Source organism: Cyprinodon variegatus, unplaced genomic scaffold (genome assembly GCF_000732505.1).
Source record: "Cyprinodon variegatus isolate N-32 unplaced genomic scaffold, C_variegatus-1.0 Scaffold266, whole genome shotgun sequence".
Classification (NCBI taxonomy): Eukaryota; Metazoa; Chordata; class Actinopteri; order Cyprinodontiformes; family Cyprinodontidae; genus Cyprinodon; species Cyprinodon variegatus.
This window is the reverse complement of record NW_015150719.1, coordinates 84,606-108,963: the sequence shown is the minus strand read 5'-3', so window position 1 is coordinate 108,963 and position 24,358 is coordinate 84,606. Positions and strand designations below refer to the sequence as shown.

Here is a 24,358-nt window from a genome sequence, read left to right as displayed (position 1 = left end):
TCCATTGGTGGTGTCATGAACAACCTATTTCCTCTTTTTAAATTTCTTGGTCAGGTTTCTAACAGTACCTTTATCTCTTTTTCATGCACTCCAGAAATGCATGAAAGTTTTGCATGTGAATATTTTAATCGCATTTTGGCACAATTGTTTGTTTCTTTTGTAATCATTGTGCCAGTGTACTTTATAACTTAGAACCAAAAATAATATATACATGTATACTGATATATATCTTTTTAAAAATAGAATCGTCCTTGTCCAAACAAGAAGTCCACTCTCTATAAGTTTAATTTTGCTTCCCTCAGTGCATTTTACAGACCATGATCAGATCTGTCCGATGTCGCCATCATAAACGTCCTGCAGTTTTCTGATACATCCCATCATCGTGGTGGCACCACCATGGGCAAGAAGTGAGTTGATGTGTTTTTCCTCCGTGTTTTCTTTCCCTTCATTGGTTTTCCTTTGGCATTCAGTCCTACAAACATGTTCTTGTTTTTTTTGGTCCTCCACTCAGCAGAAGCGTAGGTGTTGTACTTGTTTTCCTCGATGCGCTCAACTAGACGACAATCAGGACCAAACTCCCTCTGTGGACAGGAAACATGTAAAAATGAAACAAGACTGAGTATCAAAGGTTATAAATCATGTTTAATGTTTGTACTGTCTTCTCTACTCTGGAAAGAGCAGCATCTCTAAGCGCTGCTAGTGGCTCCAAGCGGCCTTTTGCTTGACACAGAGACAGATGAGTGAGTGATGTGTTCACTCAGAACGATGTGTGGTTGTACACAGACATATCTGAGGCATTCTACTGGCAGAAGATTAATCCAGTTTTACAAGATGATTGTTAGAGCCAAATTCCATGCAAAAAACCTCAAAGATTACATAATTACAGCTTCTCTTTGTTGTCCGGTAATAAACCGAAATGCTTTAGTCTCCTTGAACAACTGTGCTGTGAAGTATTTGTGCCGTAAAGATTGTTTTTGTTTTTGTTGCACAGATATTTTTTTGATAATAATGTTAACTTTTTAAGTAAAAGAATATTTCTATTATCATGAATTATCTGTGACTAACACATTTTTATTGAAAAAAAATTAGCAAAAAAGCAACACTTCATGCCCTGATTTAAAGAGTGCAAAGAATTGATAACAACAAGTATTTGACATTTATACATATATAAAGGCTACAGAGCCATTCTTAAGGCCTTTGTAACTTCAATGAACCACACTGAGAACCAATATCCACAAATAAAAGAACAAGCAATAGTGGAATAAGCTTCCCAAGGGCGGGTTACTACCAAACTTACTACAAGAAAACATGACAAATTATCATGGTCACAAAAAATCCCTATAAAACTAATCAAACCCATTTCTGTACGGTTTATAAGATCAAACCCAACGAAATTAAATCTAGACTTAAATCCGTTGGAGATCAGAGCTGTAGTGTGACACTAAACTGACCGTGCATGCTTGAAAAAACCCACCAGTGTGGCTGAAATAAATCAGAAACATGCAGGCATAAAATCTTTCCATAGCAATGTAGAAGACTCATTATCAGTTGTTTCCAAACTCGCTGCGGTACTTATTGTGCCAAAGTGTGGCGCAACCAGTTATTATGGCGAATACATGAATCTTTGTTTAAAAACTTAATTTTTCATACAATTATTGTTCTGATATTAAACTTTCCTTGTAGAGCTTTAACATTTACGTGGAACATAAAATTCAAAAACTCTGCACTTATTTAAAGCATAGTAATGATTATTTAGTTAGATTAAATCCCTCTGCAACTGATTCATTTATTCTACTGAGACCTGGGCTTCTGATTGGTGTATTTCTTCTTTCTTGTAGGTACAATATACTGTGGAACTCCTTAATGGTACATGGCACATAAAAGATAACGAAGATAACATCTATATAATAAATTTATATAATAAATTATCTTTAATGGGACATTGTCCGTGTTTAAAAAGACATTTAAAAGCACATACTTTTAACCTAAAGTTAAAATCCCCCACAAACGACTTAAAGATATTCAATGCACCTTTGTGAACCTTTTGAGAAAATATTACCACAAAGAGACAGCTTTTTGCACACCTCCTCTGACCTCCGATCAAAGGTTTCTGTAATTAACCAATGCTAACATGACAATGTTTTAAAGGTTCATAAAAGCTATATTGATATAAATCACCAAGATGTTTTTCTTGTTTTGTTTTGAGTTGTTCTTAGACTGTAGTTGTTCACTTAGATCTTAACCTCTCTTGGACTTACCATTAGCTTCAATTAAGGACTCTGGAGTCAACTAAGTAAATATGCTAATAGAGTTTCCTACAGGTAAGGTACATCTGTTCCAACCTTTTAACAGGTGTCAATTTAAAATTAGAGGAAATTATGTTTTCTTTAATACAGCCCCCCTAGAGCCAATCATAACCTTTCATTTTAATCTTTCACCATCATAATAACTTTAAGGAGTAATGTCAATTGCTTTTGCGAACCTTCCTTCATTGTAGCTCTAAAGACTGCTGCTCTTTAAGTCTCTACTTTCCTTTTATAGACTGCAACTCATGCAGTATGTTGAAACGGTTTTCTCTTTTTATCTGGCTCTGTACAGCACCGTAAAGACATCTTCCTCCTTCACTTCTTCTGACAACACAAATCAACAAACTGTAAGCCATTGCTTAAGGACTATTCCCATGTGTAATTAAGGCCAGCAGTAAAACATCAAAATGGGATCTTATTTTGGATGAAGCTCAGAAAAGAGGATCTTGTAAAGCATGACATTTCGGAGGTTAAAGCCTGCTGCAGGTACAGAGCATTGTGACACGATGTCTGAGTTTTACAATACTAATGCAATGACTGGTACACAAGGAGAGAAAAGATCTGAGGGAGCGTTCTTTGTCAGTTTACTGGAAGCTGCCGTTGTGCTCAAGGCTAACGTCACTTAAGTAGGCAGTTAACTGGATGCAGTTGATACTCAGAAGAAAAAATTTTCTTGCCCCCACCCCCCCACAATCCATACACACACGCACACCCATGCTCACAGTCTTGAATCTGGCCACAGCTGTTCAAATTGGTTCCAGAAACAAAACTGAATGTTCTCATAGCGAAAGGAGAATATTTACCAGACACTGTGTAGCATTTAAACTTTGTGTGTGTGGGACTTAGTCTATCTTTAAATTAAATCAGATTAATATAACAGCAATATATCAATTTTAAAATACCTAGACCAGATCTAAATAGTATAAAAATGTATCTTCTGAAAAAGGAAAAAACTTTTTGTCAACATGCTGTGCAGTTGATCATTGATAAATTCCTTATCAAACTTTTTAATCATGACAGTTTTTGATATTTTGTCTGGAGATGTAATCAAACAATGATTTCAATTGATTACTACCGTATAAAGAAGTCACTGTGCAAAGCAATCAAGTGTAATCCAATGCCCGCCCCTCACCAGCCAACCGCCAACGTTGGCTTGTGTTGCATCGGGCAGAATACGTCATGGGAATTCAGTTTCAGGTCGTGCAACAAAATCTCTTTTTTCTTTTTTTTTTCTCTTTCACCGACACCGTATGTCATTTCATCTGTGCTGCAGCTCCAGAAAGACACGCTGAAAAACGGGTCTTTCAAAGTAAAGGAAGGAGAGGAACAGAATGAGATTGAGAAAATAGGATAAAGAGGGAGAAAACAGATGAAACAAGGGCTTCTCTCCTCAAGGGACTGAAGCTGGATAAAAAACCTGCTGGATTATGTTTCCTTTTTTCTGAATGGAGAGCAGAGACAGGAGAGTTGACACAGACAAACTGGTTCCAACAGTCAGTAGTCCATTTTAAGTATTTCATTCAGTCCCTTAATATATTGCAAAGGTTTGATGTATATATTTATAATTGATCATTCAAATATATTTTAGCCAAAACTATAATGGTTTGTGTAATTTGATAAAAGGGAAGTTCGCATGAGTCTAGTTGGGGTTTAGAACCAACCACAGCACAGAAGCTGTTGGCCATTCTAAAATCCTTCAGTGCCTTCAATGCTATAAAAAGTCTCAATGGTTCCTTTTTTTAATTTGTTGTCTACTTATTTACTGATAGAATGTTATCTGTTTCTTTTGGGAAATTTTAATCTGATAATGTTAATGTTGCTTACGGTGTTCCACAAGGATCTATTGTGGGTCTTCTACTTTTTAATTTATATTTTTTAGAGTGATATCATTTACTCTGTCATAGACACAATGAAAGCTCTTATAATTGTGAATCCAATAGTACACAACTTTATGTTATTGCCAACCTTGTAAATAATTTTCTTAGTTGCCTTACTGATCTAAAATGTTGGTTTTCCAGGGATTGTCTGAATTTAAATGAAGAAAAAAGTAAAATTCTTTTGGTAGGAACTGATAGCCTAAAAAACTGTATTTATCCTCTTTTGATTCCATTTTTGTTAACCCTTTGGGAATGCTAAAAACAAAGGTATGAAAATGGATCAGGAAACACATTTATAAAATTTCTATGTTATTATCTTAAAATCATAGCAAAAGCCAGATCCTTTTAATAACAGAACTTGATTGAGAATACCGATTCACACCTTAATTTATACTCGAAGAAGACACCGTCGTCAAACAGTTTCCAAATTAACCTTAACAGAAATTAAATTCTTCAAATAAATTAAAAGTTTTACAAATGCTAAAAGGCAACCTGTGTATATAGCTAGGGCAAAAGCATAACAGTAAGTACTTACAGCTCCATACAGAGTTCCATTCTTTCCGATTGCCAGGTAGTGGTTGCTGCTGAGGCCCCTGATGGCCACCACTCCAACGTCCACTGATTTGATCTCCAAAATACCTAGTAAAGACATAAAATGGCTGGAATGAAATAGCAGGATTTAAAAATCTACATTGCATTTTAATGACATCAGCTATCATACTCTTTGTATTTTGTATCAAATACTAATTCTAAAAACTCTGGCACCATTGTTAAGATAGCGGAAATGTTCATGGAAATGACAATAGGATTTTACCAATACAGAGCTGCAAAAACAGTCTTTGTGATGTATTTCCAAGGGGTTATACTGTCACATGTTTAATCCGAGACAAAGATTAGATTAGTAAATATAAAAAACACAGTCTCATTCACTAAGGGACAAATGTAATGCAACAAACAAAACATACAACGTGAAAAGGTAATTTCTTTCTAAGCCTAATAACTACCTGGGCTACGGTTGGTGGCTAAAACTGCTATGAATGATTTAGAACAAAATGCAGGATTATATCAAGTTATTCGGATCCTAAAAAAAAAGCACAGCATCAGAAAAACATCACAACACACATTACTGTCAAGATATTGTTCATTTAAAAAAAGCAACTCTTCCAAAATGATAAAGTTTTGTCTTGCGAGTCCACAGATTTTTTTCCCAAAGGTCTTGGATTTTTTTTTTTAATTCTCCCTATAATACCATTTTTGCTCTGCTTCTCTCCTACCAATAAACACCGACCTTGACCAAGACAAGTGTGGCCTGCTTTGCTCTGCATACCCTATTGGAGTAGTTTTGGTAGGGTGGCAACTTTGGGGAATCCCTACCCCTACCTCTACTCCTTCAAATAATTACCCCTGCCAAGGAGGTAATGTTTTTAGGAGAGCTTTTGTGTGTGTTTGTCTGTCTTTGTACAGGATAACTTCTAAAGTTATGAATGGATCTTAACAAAATGTTTACCAGAGGTATGCTTCGTGTCAAAGAACAATACATAAAAAATTGTAATGATCCAGATCATGTGCTAGTATTAGCTATAGGTTTAAGTCACAATATGGGGGAAAATCTGCCTCTCAAAGTGCCTCTCTAGTTATAAATGGCTTTGAATCTCTTACCAAACCCCAACAATATACAATTTGCTTTGTAATCTCGTCTTCAAGTTCTATACCTGTAGATCAAGGTTAGATCTTTTAGTCTACTTCCTATTGTCAGACATGCTCTACTATTGTGATGTCTTGATTCTACAGGTCAGGCAGTAAGCAAAGCTCTGAGCATAACATTTGAATGAACAGGTTTCATGAATGTCACAGCATGTAACAAACACTATGGTCTTGGATTTTTCTCTGTCCTCCAATAACTACTGTTAGTGTAACTTAAAAAGATTTTCAGACATCCTGGTTATGCAAGGAGGTATAAAGGTGGATTATTTTAAGTTTACAAAGATTGGTTGTTATCATTTCTTAACTCAAATACACATTATGATTATTAATCCAAATTTCTTCCTCACATGAATATCCTAGTCTTGTCTTCATTTTCCAGTTTCATTGAAACTTCAGATGTGCCTCTCTCCCTTTTTCCCACTTGCTTTTTGCTCATGTACTGCTTGAGCTGCAAGTAAACTGTCGGCCAGGAATTTTTTTTCTACTTTACATATTTGCAATGTTTGCTTTTCTGACCATGGGAGCAAAAGCAAGCCAACAGGCATACGGACAAGACTGAGAGAAGCTTTCTGACTGCCTGACTGGCAAGAGGTCAAGGCGGCCATATCGGCTTTCAAGGTGAACCAATTACTGGTTTACACTGTGGTCAGTGGCTTTTTTTTTCTGTCGTCCTTAAGTCGCTAGATCAAGCCATAAAACTAACAGGGTTTTGAGAAGATTAGCAAACAGGACAAGAAGGAAATTGAGCCTAGTTGCGGCATTAGGTGGAAACCAAACTAAATTGCACCTTCAGAGTACCTCTAAACTCCAAATATGTTTGGAAAAAAGCATAGAGACAGACATAACCTTGTGATTGGTCTCATATTTTCTGCTGATTAGGTAGAAGCTATGTGAACACAATATAAATGTTTTTTTTTTTTCTTGTTCTTATACTAGATATCTCCCTGCTGCCCTAACCTCATCTTTTATTTGGTGTTTAAGCAGAACAGGAAACCTAGAAAATCAATCTACAGAACAATTAACAGCCAAAACATCAAAAGGAAAAAAATAATTTCAGGTTTATGTTCTTTTTGAATTGCCCTCAGAATACATTTCACATTCATTATAGCACTATAAGGATCGGTTGCTTACTTTCAAGATAGGTTTTGTGCACTTTTATTATATTCTTTCACAGGTTTTGTTTGGAAATGCTTTTGAGCAAGTTGATTTAATCTTATATCGGTATTCACCATATTTTCAATTTTTTATGAGCATGATGTGAAAATGTTTAATGTCCCCACAGTTCCTGTTTAGGTAGAAAAAAAAGAATCATTGCGTAACCCAACTCCAAGATTTTCCGTGGCTCTCAGTATATAATGCTGCCACACTAAAGTTAAGTTCATTACTCACCCAGACATGCTCCGCAACACAACACTGATCTATCAGGTTCAAAATGTTCCATCTCGCTGCTCCACAGCTGACATTTCTGAGCTGTGATCCATACAAAATAAGATCTGTCTGTGCTCGCGCAAAGATTCTGCACCTGTTCAAACCCTTTTCCCTCCTCCTGTTTGATGTGGTTTGTCAGAAAACCAAAAGCACAGGGTTCTTTTTTTATAGTCTCTTTACCATAAACCAGAAGCATGTGAGTTAAATCTCCAGACTGCAACAAAAAGCTTAGATTGCGGCGACTCAGTTTAAGGATTCAGAGAAAGGCAGATTAAGATCAAACATCACATTGGTTTTCCTCGACAAATCCACTGTCATGTACATGTACACATATTTCAGCTAATAATCTTATGGAATTAGACAATTTCAGAACTAGAATTGTTTTGTTTTTTTTTCCTCTGTAAGCTTACAGAATATCACAGAGTGAGTCTATGTTTTGTTTTAAAGTTGAAAAAAAAAGAAGGAAAATAATGGTGCAGTACTAAAAGTACTAATGGTGGATTGTTTACGTAAATTCCATATGTTAAAGTTTTTCACCTACCCAGTTGTCAGTGTTTTTAACAAACTAGGATGGTCAAAAAGCTGTCTATATAAATATAAATTTCATAAAAGCAAGCTGGATAAACTTTCCCTGTTAATCCCTAACTATAACCCTGACAGAGCTATAAATTGGAATAATTTAAACATGTTTCTGGTTTAACCTCTTATATTTTCCAGGACTATAGTGAGAATTAAAATAAAATCTTAAATCTGCAATGACTCCTTCCAACCCATCCATGCATTAATGTTCTTCCCATTAAAGCATAGATGCTACATGTTCCTCTGGGGAACGAAACAGGCATGTTAAATATACTGTCCCTCCAAATTCCCATTAAATAAGAGTGTGTATAGGTGAGCATGGTTGATTGTCCTGTGTTAAAATCTTTTGCCCCTTTGATGAAATGACCATCCACCTTCGCCAGTGACTTCCCCTGCAACCCTGCATTAATACCTGGGTCTTGTCATAAAATCATTGCTTCATACTTGAAGGTTTTCATGCATCTTCATCTTTTATTGTCTTCCATGCTACTAATAACGTTCTTCAATCTCTATAATTAAAATTTCACCTAAGATTTTAGCTCAGTTGAAAAATTTGAACAGAACGAGAGGGACAGATGTGGAAAACAACTGCACTGTCTAAGAAAGTGTGACGTGATATATCACTGCATGTATTCTGTGGTTCTCCAGCTTTTTTTTTTTTTTTTTTTTTAGGGTCATGTAATTCTGAAGCCTGTTAAGGATTTAATATTGTGAGAGATGGGAATCACCTTCAGTACATCATCCATCCATTGTTAAGTCAACACCAAATCTAACCTAACTTTTGTGTCTTTGAGGAGGGTAAGGAAACTGGAGCAACCAGAGAAATTTCAGCTCAAAAAGGGCCTCAGCTAAACTTAAATCAAGTCAGGCAACCATGCAAACACCTTTCCTTTAACTTCATCATTTATTGTAATATTTTTGGGAGTTGTGCAGTGGAATACAGTCCAACATAAATGGTGGTGGGAATCAATGTACTGACCAAGGATTACAGAACTGCACTTACTGTAGTTGCCAAGGATCTTAGGGATGGCAGTCAAAAGCTTTACAGTAAATTGTAGTAAATTGTAGCTCCGGCAGCACAAATAAATAAATAAAAGAAAAGACCAACAGGCTTCAAACAAAGAATAATCCCGGGCTTAAAAATGCTAAACCGATGCAAGAGAAGGATTACTCCTAGAAATGTTAAAATAATGCCAAAGGAAACAGTTGAATTGGTATGTTGGGCATTGACACAGTTATCATTTCAAAACTGCTATAACTGAAGGAACATACTATTCTTATAGTTTGAACCATTAGAAAAGAGCAAAAGAGGGGAAAATGTATTTCGGGCAATTTGGATAAATTAGGCAGATGGTGTTATCTTTCTATATTTTTCAAAATTGTGAAGGCACCATTATTAGTGAGAAATATAAATTTATTTTGGAGCTAACTGTCTCAGCACAACAAGACCAGAGCTCAGCCAGTGAGAAATACTGTATGCATTAGATCAAGTTACAGGCTTTTACAGAATATATGGTAAAGTCCATTATATTATTAACCTTCCTTATTTCTGCCATGGCTAGAGTTATTACATCATCTCAATTCTAATACTTGTGTCTGCTGTTCAGTCTTGTCATATGCAAACTTTTTTTAAAACTTTTTTACACAGTGCTGTGTTTCCAGTGAACAATTGATAAACTCCTTTGTTTTTGCAGATCTAAAGTTAATTTAAAACCAGAGGTCCTAAAGTAGTCATAAAACAATATATACCATGTTACTAGTGTCAAGTTCCAAATTCTTATTATTATTTTCACAAAATAATTCTTAAATCAAAGAGAAAGATTTTTTATTGTCCTTTGGCTGATTAAAGGTTGGCAAAGTTATAGCCTTGGGTCTACATATGGCACAAAGCCACAGAATATTTTTTAGCACAGGAAATCTGTTTTTGGCAAAAGTACTGCATAACTTGGGGCTTATTAAATGTTAATGCAGGATTTTGTATGATCCATATTAATTTAATACCCAAGGTGACCTCCAATGTTCATTTACAGTTCATATGCATTAAACAATCATTGCTCAAAAATCACATGGAAACAACATGATTTCTGCTAAATTTGGATGCAAGAACAAGGTATACAGATACAGACAGAATAAACCGCACGTACATAAACCTCTCACCGACCCCTGGTTGGCCCCATTTGGAGACGCAGTCACTGAGACTCCAACTGAACCTAAAGGTTAAGGGAGGTTGTGAAAATGTTTCCACTGTTTATTCAGGGGCGTTTTTGAAGATTATGAAGAGGTTGTTCACTCTGTGACCTTGACATGCAGACCAGCTGTGAGTAGATCTAATGCCCGAAAAGGTCTTGCTGTGTATTTTGAAATATCATCACTTGACAAGCAGTTGGTGTGAAGAGCCTCTATTAACAGGAAAAATGTAAAATGTTCTTAAATTTCACATTTAAAGAAACTAAACAAATAATGTATAGAAAATGTAAATATAATATTTAGGGGCATTTTAGAATTCACTAACAATTTAGGCACCTTTTCTTTTAGAAACACCTCTAATTGGCGATGTCTTTGCTTCACTGCAACATCACTGTCCATTAGATCTAACAAAAAGATAATAAGGTATTATATTTTAATTTGCAGGTAAGGATCATACCGATGTGTTAAAAAAAGGAATTGAAGATATATAAGACAGTTTCTCTTTTATTCTGTCTGGAACGTACTAAAATAGCAAATAAAGGAAAGAAAAATCACAGAGGAATACAAAAAAGCAAATAGTCCCTGTGGCAGTGACAGCACTCAAGGCCACCCAGGCTTTTAACAGGGTTATAGGAGCTAAGTTGAATGTTTCCAGCTCTTTATGAACTCAAAGAGAAAGAAAAAACATCCCCCGGCAGCGCAGATTACTTGGTGAAGACCCTTGCTCGTAGCGGAAGCCATTGTATATTTTGCGCTTTAAGGAACACAGAGGTATTGGTTTAGACTGATGTGGTTGACATCAGTGTCATCCTGAGCTCAGGAGCCACATCAAAGCCTGCTAAGCTTAGCGGGCTTGACTGAGCTGAGAAAACAAAGAGCCCCTGGCTGATTGTCAATATGGGCAACATCTTGCTATAAACAAAAACTTCAGAGGTCCTTAATTTGTTTTCTGTGATATTCATAAGCTGTATTTTATCCTATTTTTTCAATAATAAACTATATATCTACTGCAAATTCTCTCATTGCATTAGCTATCATAACTATGTCTAGAAAGATGTTTTCCTTTATGAGCTGACATCCTTCTGTTAAGGTGCTCTTGGTGTTTCAATATTACCAATCAATTAAATAAAAAACTTTTATTTCAGAACTTTTGAAGTACTGTGTAGGGCAGTGTTACGTTTTATACTCTTCTTTCAGATCTGTGCAACTTGAGCCAACTTTACCAAGTTGTGTCACACGCATTTAAGAGCGTGAGGAAACCAAAACAAATTCTTTGTGATGTTAATGGTTATATGATTAAGGGAAGCATAAACCCCAACCACCTGAGAAACCGTGATTCCTCTCTCTCACACAGTTGACTTTGTAACATGATACAGCACCAAATCCATTGGTTTCTCTCCAAACAGACTTGCAGGCACAGATTGACAGAAGTTATGTTTTCAGGAAAAGTGCTGCGACAGTCGCCTGCATTTCACACATTTTTCATTTACTGTTCAGCTGCCAGGGTGATGTTGCCCAACTGTTGTTTTGACAGGTTTGTGCACGGATTGCTGTGTAATGCAAGAGAGGAGGGGAGGAAAAAAAATCCTTCAGCTTTCAGTTGTTGCAGATATGCTTACAGCTGTCGTCGACCAATTTTCAGTTTTGCTTTTAGGTCAAATATTATCTAGTTTGTACAACTATATCATATTCTTTCTTTCTTATTGTTAATGTCAATTCATACACACACATATGCATGCACACCCTCAAACACAGGGTCATTTGCTGAAATTCCAATCTACCTCGCTCAAATAGCCAGACCTTCCAGATGCCTTTCTGGATTCAGCTCTACCTTTGATGAATCTAATTAAAGCTACCTTCAAGCTCTGTCTGCGTGTGAACCTGGGCTCGGTTAAGGACTAAAGTGTGAATTCAGTTCAGGTAAGGGCTAGGTATATGTTGATAACAGTTAGGGTTAGGGTCTGGGATAGGCCATATCAAATAAATGTAAGTCAATGAAATATCCCCATAACTAAAAAAACAGAAGGTGTGTGTGTGCTGGTGTTTAATGACGAGAAATTTAGAGAACCAGCAACACAAAGCATGTATTTGGCGGTTGGGGTCATTTTCTCTACTGCATATTTAAGTGAAAGGCTCCGAATGCTTTAATGACCATGATTTTGGCTTATTTACTGGAACCATGCTCACACCAATGTGATTGTTCAGTGTCCGCTTTCAGGTTTAATGACACCAATACATATTTGCTTCTGAAGCAGCTTTTCTGAAAGGATCCCAGAACAAACCAACTTCAAGCTCAAAATTGTCATTGCTGTAAATGTGAATGGTGTTCATGATTTTTTGAAGGGTGCCATGTTTGCACTGGCATGTTGTTCAAAGAGACGCTGGTGATTATTTAAATAGGAAATGGAGATAGAAGGCAGTGCAATGGTTTTTCTGCTTGAAACAAGTATGGACAACTGATGCATTGCGTTTCCAGTCAGAGCAGCCACCAAAAAATAAGTAAACGGCTATAGAATTAACAAAACAGAGTCCACTTAAGCACCTAAATTACCTGGTTTTTTTTGTGTGTTTTTTTTTATACCAGTTGCATTTATAACCAAGCCTTTGCTTTGACAGAAAGGGTTTCCTTCTCTGGTCTTAGAGCATGTTCAATACAGGCAGGTTGTAGTTGGTGCGCTGCCTCCTGCCTCCCCTTCTCAACAAAATTGTTATCAGCTTGAGTTGAAATCGCTCTAAATTTAAAAACAATAATTGGCTTAAAGCTTCATGAAACATTATTATGCAAGTCCTTGAATCAAATAGTACAGCTATACAATGAAAAATGTTGTGTCTTTGCTGTAAAGATCAATAAGTTGAATATGGAACACAAACTATTTTATGTTTAGGGATATACAGGAGAATGCATTTTAGAGAAATTTGTATAAATTGGATATACTCTGACCACTAGATGGTGGTGAAGGGTGTTCAATTCAATGCTTGGTATATAAACATAATCTACTTAAAGATAATGGGAGTCTGTTTTATTCTGTCACAATAGCCATGTGCTTCAGCATTTGGTAAAACCTAATCTTGATTTTTACTCTAGTTTATGTATTGAGTACATATAAGTTATTAAAAGAAACTCTCTAATGGATTTGCACCAAAAAAAAAAAAAAAAAAAAAGGAGTCATATAGTTCCCATTGTATTGATGTATCTTCAAGTTTGTGGGGGAAAAAAAATGTTTAATATTGTATTATTTATAAAATTAGACCAAATGGGAAATTTAGAGCTGAACATCTACTTATAAATTGTTTTATAAAACTAGAATATAGCTTTTTGTTACTTTTGGTGTGTGTTGCTAATGCTGACTCCTAAAACCAGGTTACAACCTCTGGAAGAGTCCCAGAACTCTGTCAGACACCACAGAATAAAGCTTTTCCATTTGTTAAAAAGTCATTTTCTGTGTATTTACTTTTTAGTTGCATTGGTCTCGGCATTGAAGTGGCTCTGGCTTCAACTTTTCCAAAATGAAGCAATGTCAAACCACAGAGATGAGTGTCGCTGACAGGACAGATACTGCATTTGCAAACAACTTTCCCCTTGCTGTTTGCGCCGAGGAGCACATAGCAACAATTTGATATTTAGACAGCAACAAACAGCTCTTCAGACATTGTTTTAATGTTACAGGATAAGTCTAAAATACAGCCTAACATAGACTTGATTTACATGATTTTATAATGTCACTTCAAAGAAGTTAGAGAACTGGCTTCAAATTACAGTATCTCCTTCTTTTCTGTCTTCTAGTCTCAGGGAATGTATGTTTGGATTAACTCTACCTCACTGGATAAAATAGGTTATTGTTGAAAAAATAGTTTTCAAAGTTTGAGAAAGCTAATGATGATATTTTAGAAATGTGATTTGCTGCTAAAAGACTTTATAAACTACTGGGTGGAGTGTTGCTGGTTGTGGTAGGAGTGCATGCATAAATCTGGCTCCTATTGCTGACTTGTTGTAGCTGACAGACTAATCGACAATCAAATGAAATAATGTTGAAATGTCATGCACTGATGACAGAAAATATGTAAACAGTGACCGAAGAATAAGACAGTCTGCAATTTTTCTGTTTGACTCCTTGCAAGACAAGCTCTCCTTTTGAGAGTAGAAATCCCTCTCCTACCATCTTGACTCAGCTTCAATGTGTTGCACACAAGTTTTTTTGGATTAAAATGAGGTGAAAATTAAGCATTTCATTTAATTTTAGAACAATCATTTTCATATATAAGCAAAATAAGCAAAACAACACACAAAAAATCCCAAATCTGCTAATACAACAAAGCTAATAGAACATGGAAGACAACTATTAGCTTAGGGAAGCAGTTTTCTAGGAAGTTCAAATAAAACTTCATATAAAAATCTCTATATTAATAAAAAATATTTTACAAAGAACCTCCTAGGGACAACTAATTACTTTTTTCATCTAATAGAACTTGCGAAACAAACTAGTTTTGACGTTTCTGACCTTTCCTTCAAACCGCACTAGTTAATGGCTAAATGCTAATGAACACATGATTATAAGTACCAAGATTTTTAAATATATATATATGTTTCAAGAATATTGAATAAAGTTATGATGTATTGTGTAATTGCAGTGAAAATTCAATAACGAAAATCTTCTGAATAGCAAACCTTTTTTTTTATTTTTACAGATTAATGGAAGTGAGTAAAAATCAATTTGGATTTGTTATTTTATGCAACCAAGGCCAGGACAGATTTTTAGCTTCAGTGGTGGCAATTTTTTAGATCTCATCCTGCATATTAGCCACCAATCCAGACTAAAACGAACAGTTGGAAAATGAGCAAGGAGGGTTTCTATGTAATTCGAAATGATAGACCAAGGTAATCTGATAAAGTCATGGATGATATTGGGATTTCCAAAATGAGATACTTTGCACATATGCTTCAGTTGCTTCCTCTCCTACAATCGAAAGTTATTGAAATCCAGGATACTTTCCAGCTACTGATGTGCCCTTCTTATACCTGCCTTTAATTTTTGTGACACATGAAGCCAATATTTATTCCATTGTCTTAGGCAGAATTAGGGTAGTGAGAATCAGCATATGGATTCCAATAACTCTCTTAGGGAAATTTAAGTATTCACACATATTTGTGCATTGCTTGGATCTTCAAAAAGCAATGGTCATGATTTAATAATTGCTATATAGTCTGACCTCCTATTGTTGTCGTAAGAGGCTGTGCGCAATCCAAATGGAAAACACCTGGAAACATGTGGCTTAAGTCGATTTAAGGGTGGCAGTACTCACACTTATACATAGACTGGGGAGTTCATTTACGCTGGCAAACTGCAATTCCTCTATAGCTGACAGGATTTAGAAATTTTATGGGAATTGACTGATTACTTAGATTCCTGTATTGCAAGATTTCCTGTGTTTCTTCAACTGGGGGAAATCCCAGAGTACACCCAGAATTCATTGGAAGGACTATATGTGCCTTAGGAACCCCTCAGACAAGTGGTAGTCAATAAATGGATCAGATACCAAAGCCAAATTAATACACTATTGGCCCTCTTCCCATTATTGGCTCTCTTCTGAGGTAACAATTTTAATTTTATATAGTGTTTCCAGTTTCAATTTGGATAATCTAGATTGGAATTGTTTATTGGAAGGATTTTCTGGATGTTGTGTCAGCCATTCTGTGCTCTGAAAATGACCCTCTATGGGCAGTAATGAGGTTAAAGGGCACTCACACCTCTTGACCTCTGGGTGATCTCGCTCACTCCTGTGTTTGTGAAGGAATGAGACCCCCTAAACAGGGCAGAGGAAGAAGGGAATTTACAGAGATGGTATGGCTTGTAAAGAAGCTGCAGGATCCAACCAAAGCTTAAAAACCAGAGTTTCTGTAAGAAAGGTTGTTAATATCCAATTATACCTTTTTAGAAATGGATGCTATAACACATATGAGATAAAAAGCGAACAAACTATTAAAGAAGTAAAATATTATGAGCTCAAACTGACAAAGACTAATGAACTCTGCATATCTTTGTTTTAATCTATTCCAGAGTGTTTGTTGCGAAACAGCATATAATGAAACTTATTGAGCGTCTTCAAATGATTTGAAACATGGCGCTTATGTAAGAGAGTCAGCGTTATGTAGACTTTTAGCAGGACATCAAATGTGTTTACTCAACAAACAAAAGAAATCATACTGGATAAATGTCTTGATTTGAACCAGATTCCTGCCGCGCTTTAGATACTAAACAAACATCAAGAAAGCTGCAAAAACACACAAACATTTGAACTAGTGTTATAGGTTTAAAGCATACAGAAAAAAAATATATGTAAAATAGGTGATTTATCAGATCTTTTATTTTTTTGGGGGGGCGGGGGGTAATTTGAGTATGTTTTCATTAATTTGTTTCCAACTTGACTCTCCCATATGTAAATATTAGCATGATTGGGCACAGTATACTTTTTCATGTTTGCTGAGTGAACATTACCGTTGATTTTAAATGAGGCTCTAGAAGCTATAAGAGTACTCACTTCAACATTTAATGAATAAGTGGTTGTAGGGATTCTTGCAAAGGACTTTGCAAAGAAGAGTCCATGAAGATGTCAAAGTAATCTTAAATGAAAAGCAATGCTGACACGAACCCTCAGTGCATCCAGCACCACCTCATAACTCTCTTTTATGGGCCGCACTGTTACCTTTTCCCATGAGAACCCTAAACATGCTCCTCGGAGAAGAGACGCAGCACCAAGAGCGAGAATGCAAAATAAGAGACATTCAATCATAGAGGAAGACTGAGGATAGTTCAAGGATAGTAAGGATATGTAATAAAAGCAATCATGTGTAGATCTTAATACAGATTTTGTTCTGCTTGAAACTTGCTTTTGGACAAGTTTTATAACATTTGATCATCAGGTTTTAAAGGACCTTTAAATGCATTTTCTCAAATACAATGACAAAATTATTTATTCATGTTTTTTTTTTTTTGACTCAATTTTGTGTTGCAGGCGAGCAGTAAATGAAACATATTTCAATAAAAAAAAAAAATTGTAACTCGTCCAGCCCTTTGCCCTGAAAAGTCTACTGTTTAGAACATGGAATCACTTTATATGTAATTTTATCTTAGTAAAATCCTAGTTGTACTCTGAACACCTTTAGAGGTTGGTTAGAGATCTTTACTGAACAAAGAGCATCATGAATACAATGGAACTTTGCATACAAAATTCACACGAAAATGCATCTTTGACTATGCAGCAATGTTATATGAAATATTATTTAACTATTTTAATTCAATTTTAGTCTTTTATGCATGAAACAGTTTCACTGGCATTGTGAAACTTCAAAAACATAAAAACCACTGGTTGAAAAAGTTACAACTCAAAAGGAATATGCCAATGAATGCACATTATCATGTGCAAATCAGTTGAGGAAATATTTACTGTCAGAGTGGCTGCAGTGAAGTCAAACTGTGGTCAAACTTCAAAAGCCCATAAACTGTTTTATTGCTCTATCTGTTTGTCTGTGAATGAAATGTACACAACAGAGAGAAAGGAGAACAAGGACAGTTTTGTTGCCTTTTGGTCAGGGCCAGGATCAATGCTAATCACATCCTGACGTGCCCTAAAGACATCCAAATGGAGACCAGAGTGCCTCATTCCTAGTGCCTTATGAGGTGAGATGGATAGATGAGCACGGAGCAAATGAGGGTAAACAAAAAAACATGTAAGCGGCAAAGAACACATTTCACATTATCCTTACTAACCCTGAATTATGTGCTTCAATGCAACTAAGTTGATAAGTTCAGAATGGCTTGACTGCATAAGGGAGTCCCAACCACTGTTAAATGTCTTCATCATCCCTGATATGATCCAGTGACGTATAGCAAGCCAGCTTCCATAAAAAGCTGTTTCAATGTCGTGAACATGTGCTCAATTTAGAAATGTGTTCAATGAATTTGATCAGCCTGTCTCATTTTTTAATCATGTGGAAGAGAGTACTTTTTTCATGAAGGCCTCCCTGGATAAGCCCTTCTGCTGCATATCTTTGACTCTGCTTTCCCAACAAACAGCATTTTGATAAAAACAGTAACTTTTTAGTATTCAACTAATCATTTCCTAAATCAATTTCATATATGAATCAACATATACCTGTGAAGATTCAAGCTAGTAATAACCAAATACATACCTGATTCAATACTAAAAACATAAACTAGCCCTTTAATTGAAAACAGACTTGGATGCTGTGGATAATTCACCCATATTAGCAACATTAACCAGCCGGAGTGCAAAGGCATATTTGACTTGACTACTGACATATTGCCGTGGGCACTTCTCTCCATTGATTAGATAGACAATTAAGCATGCTTAGACTGCAACTAACTGCAACTGACTTTTTTTTGGCGCGCTAATGGTGCCCCCCAAGCCATGTCTCCTTGGGTGGGGAGTGGGGACCTGTAAAAAACCAGTGCATTTAGCCCCTCCATCAATACAGAAAAAAACATGAAGCTCTACTGTAATTATTTTTATGATAAAAATAGAATAAAAGATTGATTAATCTAAAATGTGTCTTAAAGACTCTTCCTCTAATCTGGATCAATACAGATAAGCCACTTGTATCTGGTGAATACCCTTCAGAAAACTACATCATACTAGGAGTTTTTTTCTCATGCAGTATGCAGCAGTTGCTTGGTTTCTATAAGCTTATAAAATCATCACCGTGTACTTGAACAATGTTATGATCTGAAATGTAAAAACAAAAAAAGAACTGTGGTCAAAATCTGTTGGTTTGCAAACTTCTAAGAAGGAGAGGTCATGTGAATAACATGAAACATGGAAAGTGAAAAACCACATTTATGTTCAAACACATAGAAGCAGAATTAAGTTACACTCTGTTTGCTTTACTTTCAGGGGTGCAATTTGTTCAAAGCTCATGTAAAAAAGTACAAGGAGTATTCAGATTGCTTTATATGCAGACCTTTCCAATGAAGAAAAACTTGACTGAATCCACAAGAATGAAGACTTGCATGTGATTTTCTGCCACCAAATTACTCTTACCATTTTGCCAGAATGATAAACTGCGACAGCCTTTCAGACTGATTGATTCTCTGATGCAGGCTCTCTAATGCAGGGAGTTAATTCTATTATGGTTAGTGACACTTTGTGGTTTAACCCTTTAAAGCCTAGAGTATCACATTTGATACATGAGTTTTTGAGACCTCTAAATCCTCAATGTGATTTTTTTATTCTTAAAAAAACCTGATTTACACAATCAGGCACATGTACTGAACAAAAAAGATATAAAAGTTTATAAATAAATGCATAATGTATCCTAATTGATGCAAATGAATGATCTAATTTAATTTATAAAAATTTTGTCAGAAAGTTCAATGACAACTCTAATAATAATAAAAAAAAGAATTGTCTGTCAATTATTTCATGGTCTAGGCTTTAAAGAGCTAATGGTTGAGCTCCCTGTGTGTAAAACCGCCCATGTGCACGTGTGTGTCAGAGAGCACTGCAGGCAAGGGGAGGGAACAAGAGACGCTAATTGAAATTCCTTCAACCATGTCTGGCAAAAACTTGGTGTCTGAGTGGCACACACAGACACGCACACACATATTCACACTGGCCCTAATAAAAGTGGGCTTTGCCATATGGAGGCCATGTGCAAGAGTGGCCTCTCTGTGCTTAGCTGTATGTGTGTGTGCATGTGTTTGTGTGTGTATACACCCAGCACAAGATAAAAACTCTCCAAAAGTAGATGTATGGCAACCTCTGACATATGCATGAATATGTAAGCGAGATAAAGGCCCTACAATGAGAGATGCACAGAGAAATAGGCTGTTTCAGCAGCCCCGATTGGTACCCAGCTCGCTATGAACTTCCTTGTACGTAAAGATCATAGCCAACTGTCCTCAAATTATTCTTCTTGGACGTTTTTTCAGAGGACTCAAAGTCAGATAATTACTGTATCACTGCAATGTTTATCGTGCAATCATGAGAAAACCCAGATATAATAATAGGTAAATAAAAGAATGTAAGATATTGATCTAAATTTTTAATGGAATATGTGTAAACAGAAGATTTAGTTATTTTAAGCCCTGCCAGCTATGCTAACTGCTAATGTTAAACATTAAAAACAGTATGATAGCACTCCTAAATGTGTAATTTTGAACAGATTTGTCAAACTCTCTTATAGTGTGACTAATCTCTCCCACAGCAGCATGATGTATCTTCTCCTGATATAATGCATGTACAGAACTTTTTGTATTAATCTTGTTAAAGACAGAAAAGGTTGAGACTGGAAATCAGCCACAGAATTTTGATAAGTTATCACCAATTAGAATAACTCCCACTGACACACAGACTCAAAATGCCATCTCAGATTAAGAAATATAAGTAATACATAATGCAGAAAGACCATATTTAGTAGAATAGAAATAAAAAAACAAACTATCCATGGTTATTATATGTCCGCTACAATTAGTGAACTTGGGAGGGAAATCGGGCAGGTATGTCTAAGAGCAATGTCCTATTCTTTCTGAACAACTGCCTTCAGTGTGCCCTGAGGCCGTGGAGTTAGTCCGAGCTATTCAGAGGCCAGAAATCTCTGGGAGTCTTGGAGAACTTCCAGATGTGTTTAACTACAAGATAAAAGTTTTGGAGGACAGAATGATAACAGCTGATTTTCTGCTCTCGATCAGGCATAACGAATTGTGATAAGCCTTGCAAGTTGAAGTTTCAAAGTAATTAGGTTTGTCGTTGTGCAGATTGGACACCATTTATCCGTTATAAATTCCCACAACCTCCAGATAAAATGGCAGAGAAGTATTTTGGCAGTGCAAGACAAACTTTGGAGCAAGTGTGAAGAAGGACAGCTGTGCAAATGTGAAGTTTAGTAGCACTGACAAATAATCATGTGTTCTCAGTGACCTGTCTCGGGATAATTAAAGGTTAAATCATATTTCATAGCCGGGAAAATTAAAAAAATTAAGAAAAAGGCATAGATGAATTTACATCTAAGTCAGGAAAACCTCAAACTTAGCATATGCCCAAGACTGTTAGAGCTGGAACACAATAGCAACAAGAAGTAAGTGGACTTGTCATTCTCCTCTTGGGGTTTGGTAATAGCTGTTTTAGATATTTCCCTCAAAGACAAAGAACTTTCTCTGGGCGATATATAATTGATTCCAGTGAATTGTCTACTCTTTTTTTTTGTCTTTATCTCCTTGGCTTACTTGTTTTAGTTTCTTCTTTTTTTCTTCTTCCCTTCTTCTATTTTTTTTTTGTCCAGCTTTATTTTCCCAAGCTCTTTGTAGCAAGACAAATAGGCTCTGCCTCTTCCACATGGCAAAAGGGCTGGAGGCATGTAGTGCTGTTATGAGTTATTTTGGCCGATCACCTGTTTTAATGTGCACACTCACTCCAAAAAAGAAAAAAATGAAACCTCCTTCTCTCTAGATAAAACTTTTTAATAGAAGAGGGCTGCGTTTTAGGTTACCAGCAATATAAAAAAGTAGGAGTTATGTGCTTAAAGACTTCTTACAGAAATCTATTCATAAATTACCCGGAAGTAGTACTGACAGAAACTATTATTTTGTTTACCTTGTGAAAGCTTAAAACATAACACCAGAAAGATCATAATATTAACTTACTGTATGGATCATCCTCTCTTTTGGTGCCATTGACGTGTCCATCCTTGCCGATGCGAAGGAAGAATTTCTGATAGGAGAACAGCTTTCTCCTGCGCACATCACCTTGTAGATGCTTGTAGCTGCTTCGCACATGTCGCCCGACAACTGTTGCAGATGACAGCGACAAGTTAGTCGCCCGTGGCAACCTTGCAGAGGATGCGCGCAGGAGCGCCCAGCAAGGTGGCTTAAGAGTCCCCTCTGGTGCATGGCTCTTTTCAGAATCTGTTGATGAAGCAGCGGGTCCAAGCAAGAGGAGCAGAAGAAGAAAGTTCACAGGCAGGAAGCGTGATGGAGGTCTGCTGCAGGGAAAGGAGGAGAACCAGGCGACCTGTGCACCTTGTGTCACTGTCCATCTACACATGGTAGTGGAGCTGGGAGAGCTGTGGATGTGTTCAGGGGCTGGGGCATGCTGAGCTGGGTGCAGGGAGAGGGAAAGAGAGTGGGAGAACCCCCCCCTGACCCACCAACTAGAACTCCTCTGTCTGGGAACCCACAATCTCACTGGGACCGTAGGTGTTGAAACCTGTGGAACAACTGTTGTGAGAACAGTCTGATGGCAGTGGGTCAAAGCAGGGCTTTTAGCAACAGTTATACAGGTCCTGCTGCTTGAAAGATGAAGTAACTGCTGGTGATGCTGCAGCTGAATCAGTTGCTGTTTCCCTTTGCTGACTGTTTCTCTCAAAATGTTAATATCCGTATCTAAAAACACTTTGCTGCAGAGTTTTTGCTTTTTTTCCCCTTTGTTCTTTCTTCTCCCAATCCTTATAGATCAAAACTATGACTTTATTAATACATATATATATTTCATCATCTGTTATAACCTTCCTCACAAAATAAGTCCATTTATATCCTCAAGTTCAGTGCTGCAGGGAGGCGGAAGAGATTAAACAGAAAAGTTTTCTTGTAATAAATAAAACCACAAAAAAAAGATCTAAGTTGCTTCTCTTTAAATGTCCAGAAAAAAAATTCCAAGAAATGAAGGCAAGTTTTTTGTCCAAATCCAGACTTTTTCTTGACTCCTTTTCCTCCTTTGTTTCTGTGTTTTTTGTTTGGGCTCGTTTTGAAGTTACTTGAGATTGTAACCAAGTCCTCCTGGGTCTCGTCTTTCTCCCTCTCTTGTTATGCGTCTGTCAGTGAGCTAAGCTCCCGGTCTCTCCTCTCTTCTTGCCTCTCAGAGTCTGAATGCAGGAGTGGTGTGTTGCCTCTCCTCTTTCTTCAAATGTGTGACTCCCTCTCTCTTTAGGCCCCCACCTCTCCTTGCTGCTGCCTCTATCATCGGTGCTTTCCCCTGATCTTCAGAAGTTTCAGAGAGGTGACTGAATCTTGTCTTCCTTTCACCCTATTTATCTGCAACAGCAGCTCCCCAGATGTCTTTGCCTAATTGGATGTCTATTAAAACCAGTTGGCTTTGAAGAGTTTGTTGCATGCACATACTTAACCGTGTGTGTGTGATTGCGTATGCACATGTAAATGTGGATTTGTATGTGTGTGTGTGCAGTGGGGGAGTATAGGGGTGGTAATCGTGGTGGAAGGGGGTCTGTCCCACTTCATTTTGACTTTCCTCCCCTCTCCCCTGTTTTTTTGTCTCCACCCCTTCCCAGACTAAAGCCCCACAGTGGGACAGAGTAGGTCAGGAACCAACAGCAAAAAAGGAAAGGAAACTGCCTTTATTGCCACTCCCTCCCCCTTCCTATGTAAGGTGAAATATTCTGGTGTTTAAAAAATGCTGTTTTTGATAGAGCACCTGTTGCTTTCTGTACTATAAAATAATGTTTAAAAGTAATAAATTGTTATTTGTCTAAAGAGTTTTTCTTTTTTTGGTTTTTAGGTCATGAAAAAGACTTAAAAAGTACTTTCTTTTACATATTTGTTTCTCAGTTTATTACCCTAGGTATTTAATATGATACTTTGAGTCTAATTCTTTTTTACTTCTAATTATTTTGTTGTTACAAAGGTATGTGTAAAGGTCTAAAAAACAAGTTACATACTAAATAAAAACACAGTGAAGGTATAAAAGATCCAAAACTGTATATTAGTGACAATGCCATGCACTTTCATAAATAAAAAGCATAATTTACTCATTACCATAATTTGAAATATTCTTTCTTTCCTAGTCCCAGAAATAATAATAAAAAAAACATTCTACAAATGCATCAAAACTATGAGTCAAGAGACATATAATTTTCTTTCTAAGATTTTAGTTAAAATAATTACACTCATAAGCAGAGTGACATGGTTGATGTTTGTAGTGGTTATTCTTCTTATGTGGCATTGAAGAAGTCTTGATCTGTGAACACAACAAATGAATAAAGCATTAGCAATAATTTATAAATGTTTCAAGAAAACTAGATCTTTTTGATCTTTCAAAAGTACATCTTGTATCCCATCTGCATGCAAGCGAATGCGTCTTTAATGTCCAAGCCTTTAATGTCCAGGCTTCTGTTGGAAAATATTTCAACACTGCGACTGTCACACAACTTAATCCATAGCAGTTTGAACAAGTATAAAAATTTAACAGGTCATGGCAAGACCAGGAAGTCTACCTGGGGTCCTTCTGAATTACTTATAGATCAAGAAAAAT

At 36.5% G+C, this 24,358-nt stretch overlaps 1 protein-coding gene across 1 annotated transcript; it reads right to left on the bottom strand.

Annotated features, from left to right (window-relative positions):
- Window positions 1-236: 236 nt before the first annotated feature.
- Window positions 237-22,532, bottom strand: LOC107089793 (fibroblast growth factor 10-like). The gene is made up of 3 exons (XM_015382763.1): window positions 21,739-22,532; window positions 4,719-4,822; window positions 237-581 (listed from the first exon to the last, which is right to left on the bottom strand). The coding sequence occupies exons 1-3, from the start codon at window positions 22,136-22,138 to the stop codon at window positions 378-380; spliced, it is 708 nt and encodes a 235-aa protein (XP_015238249.1). The 5' UTR covers window positions 22,139-22,532; the 3' UTR covers window positions 237-377.
- Window positions 22,533-24,358: the final 1,826 nt, after the last annotated feature.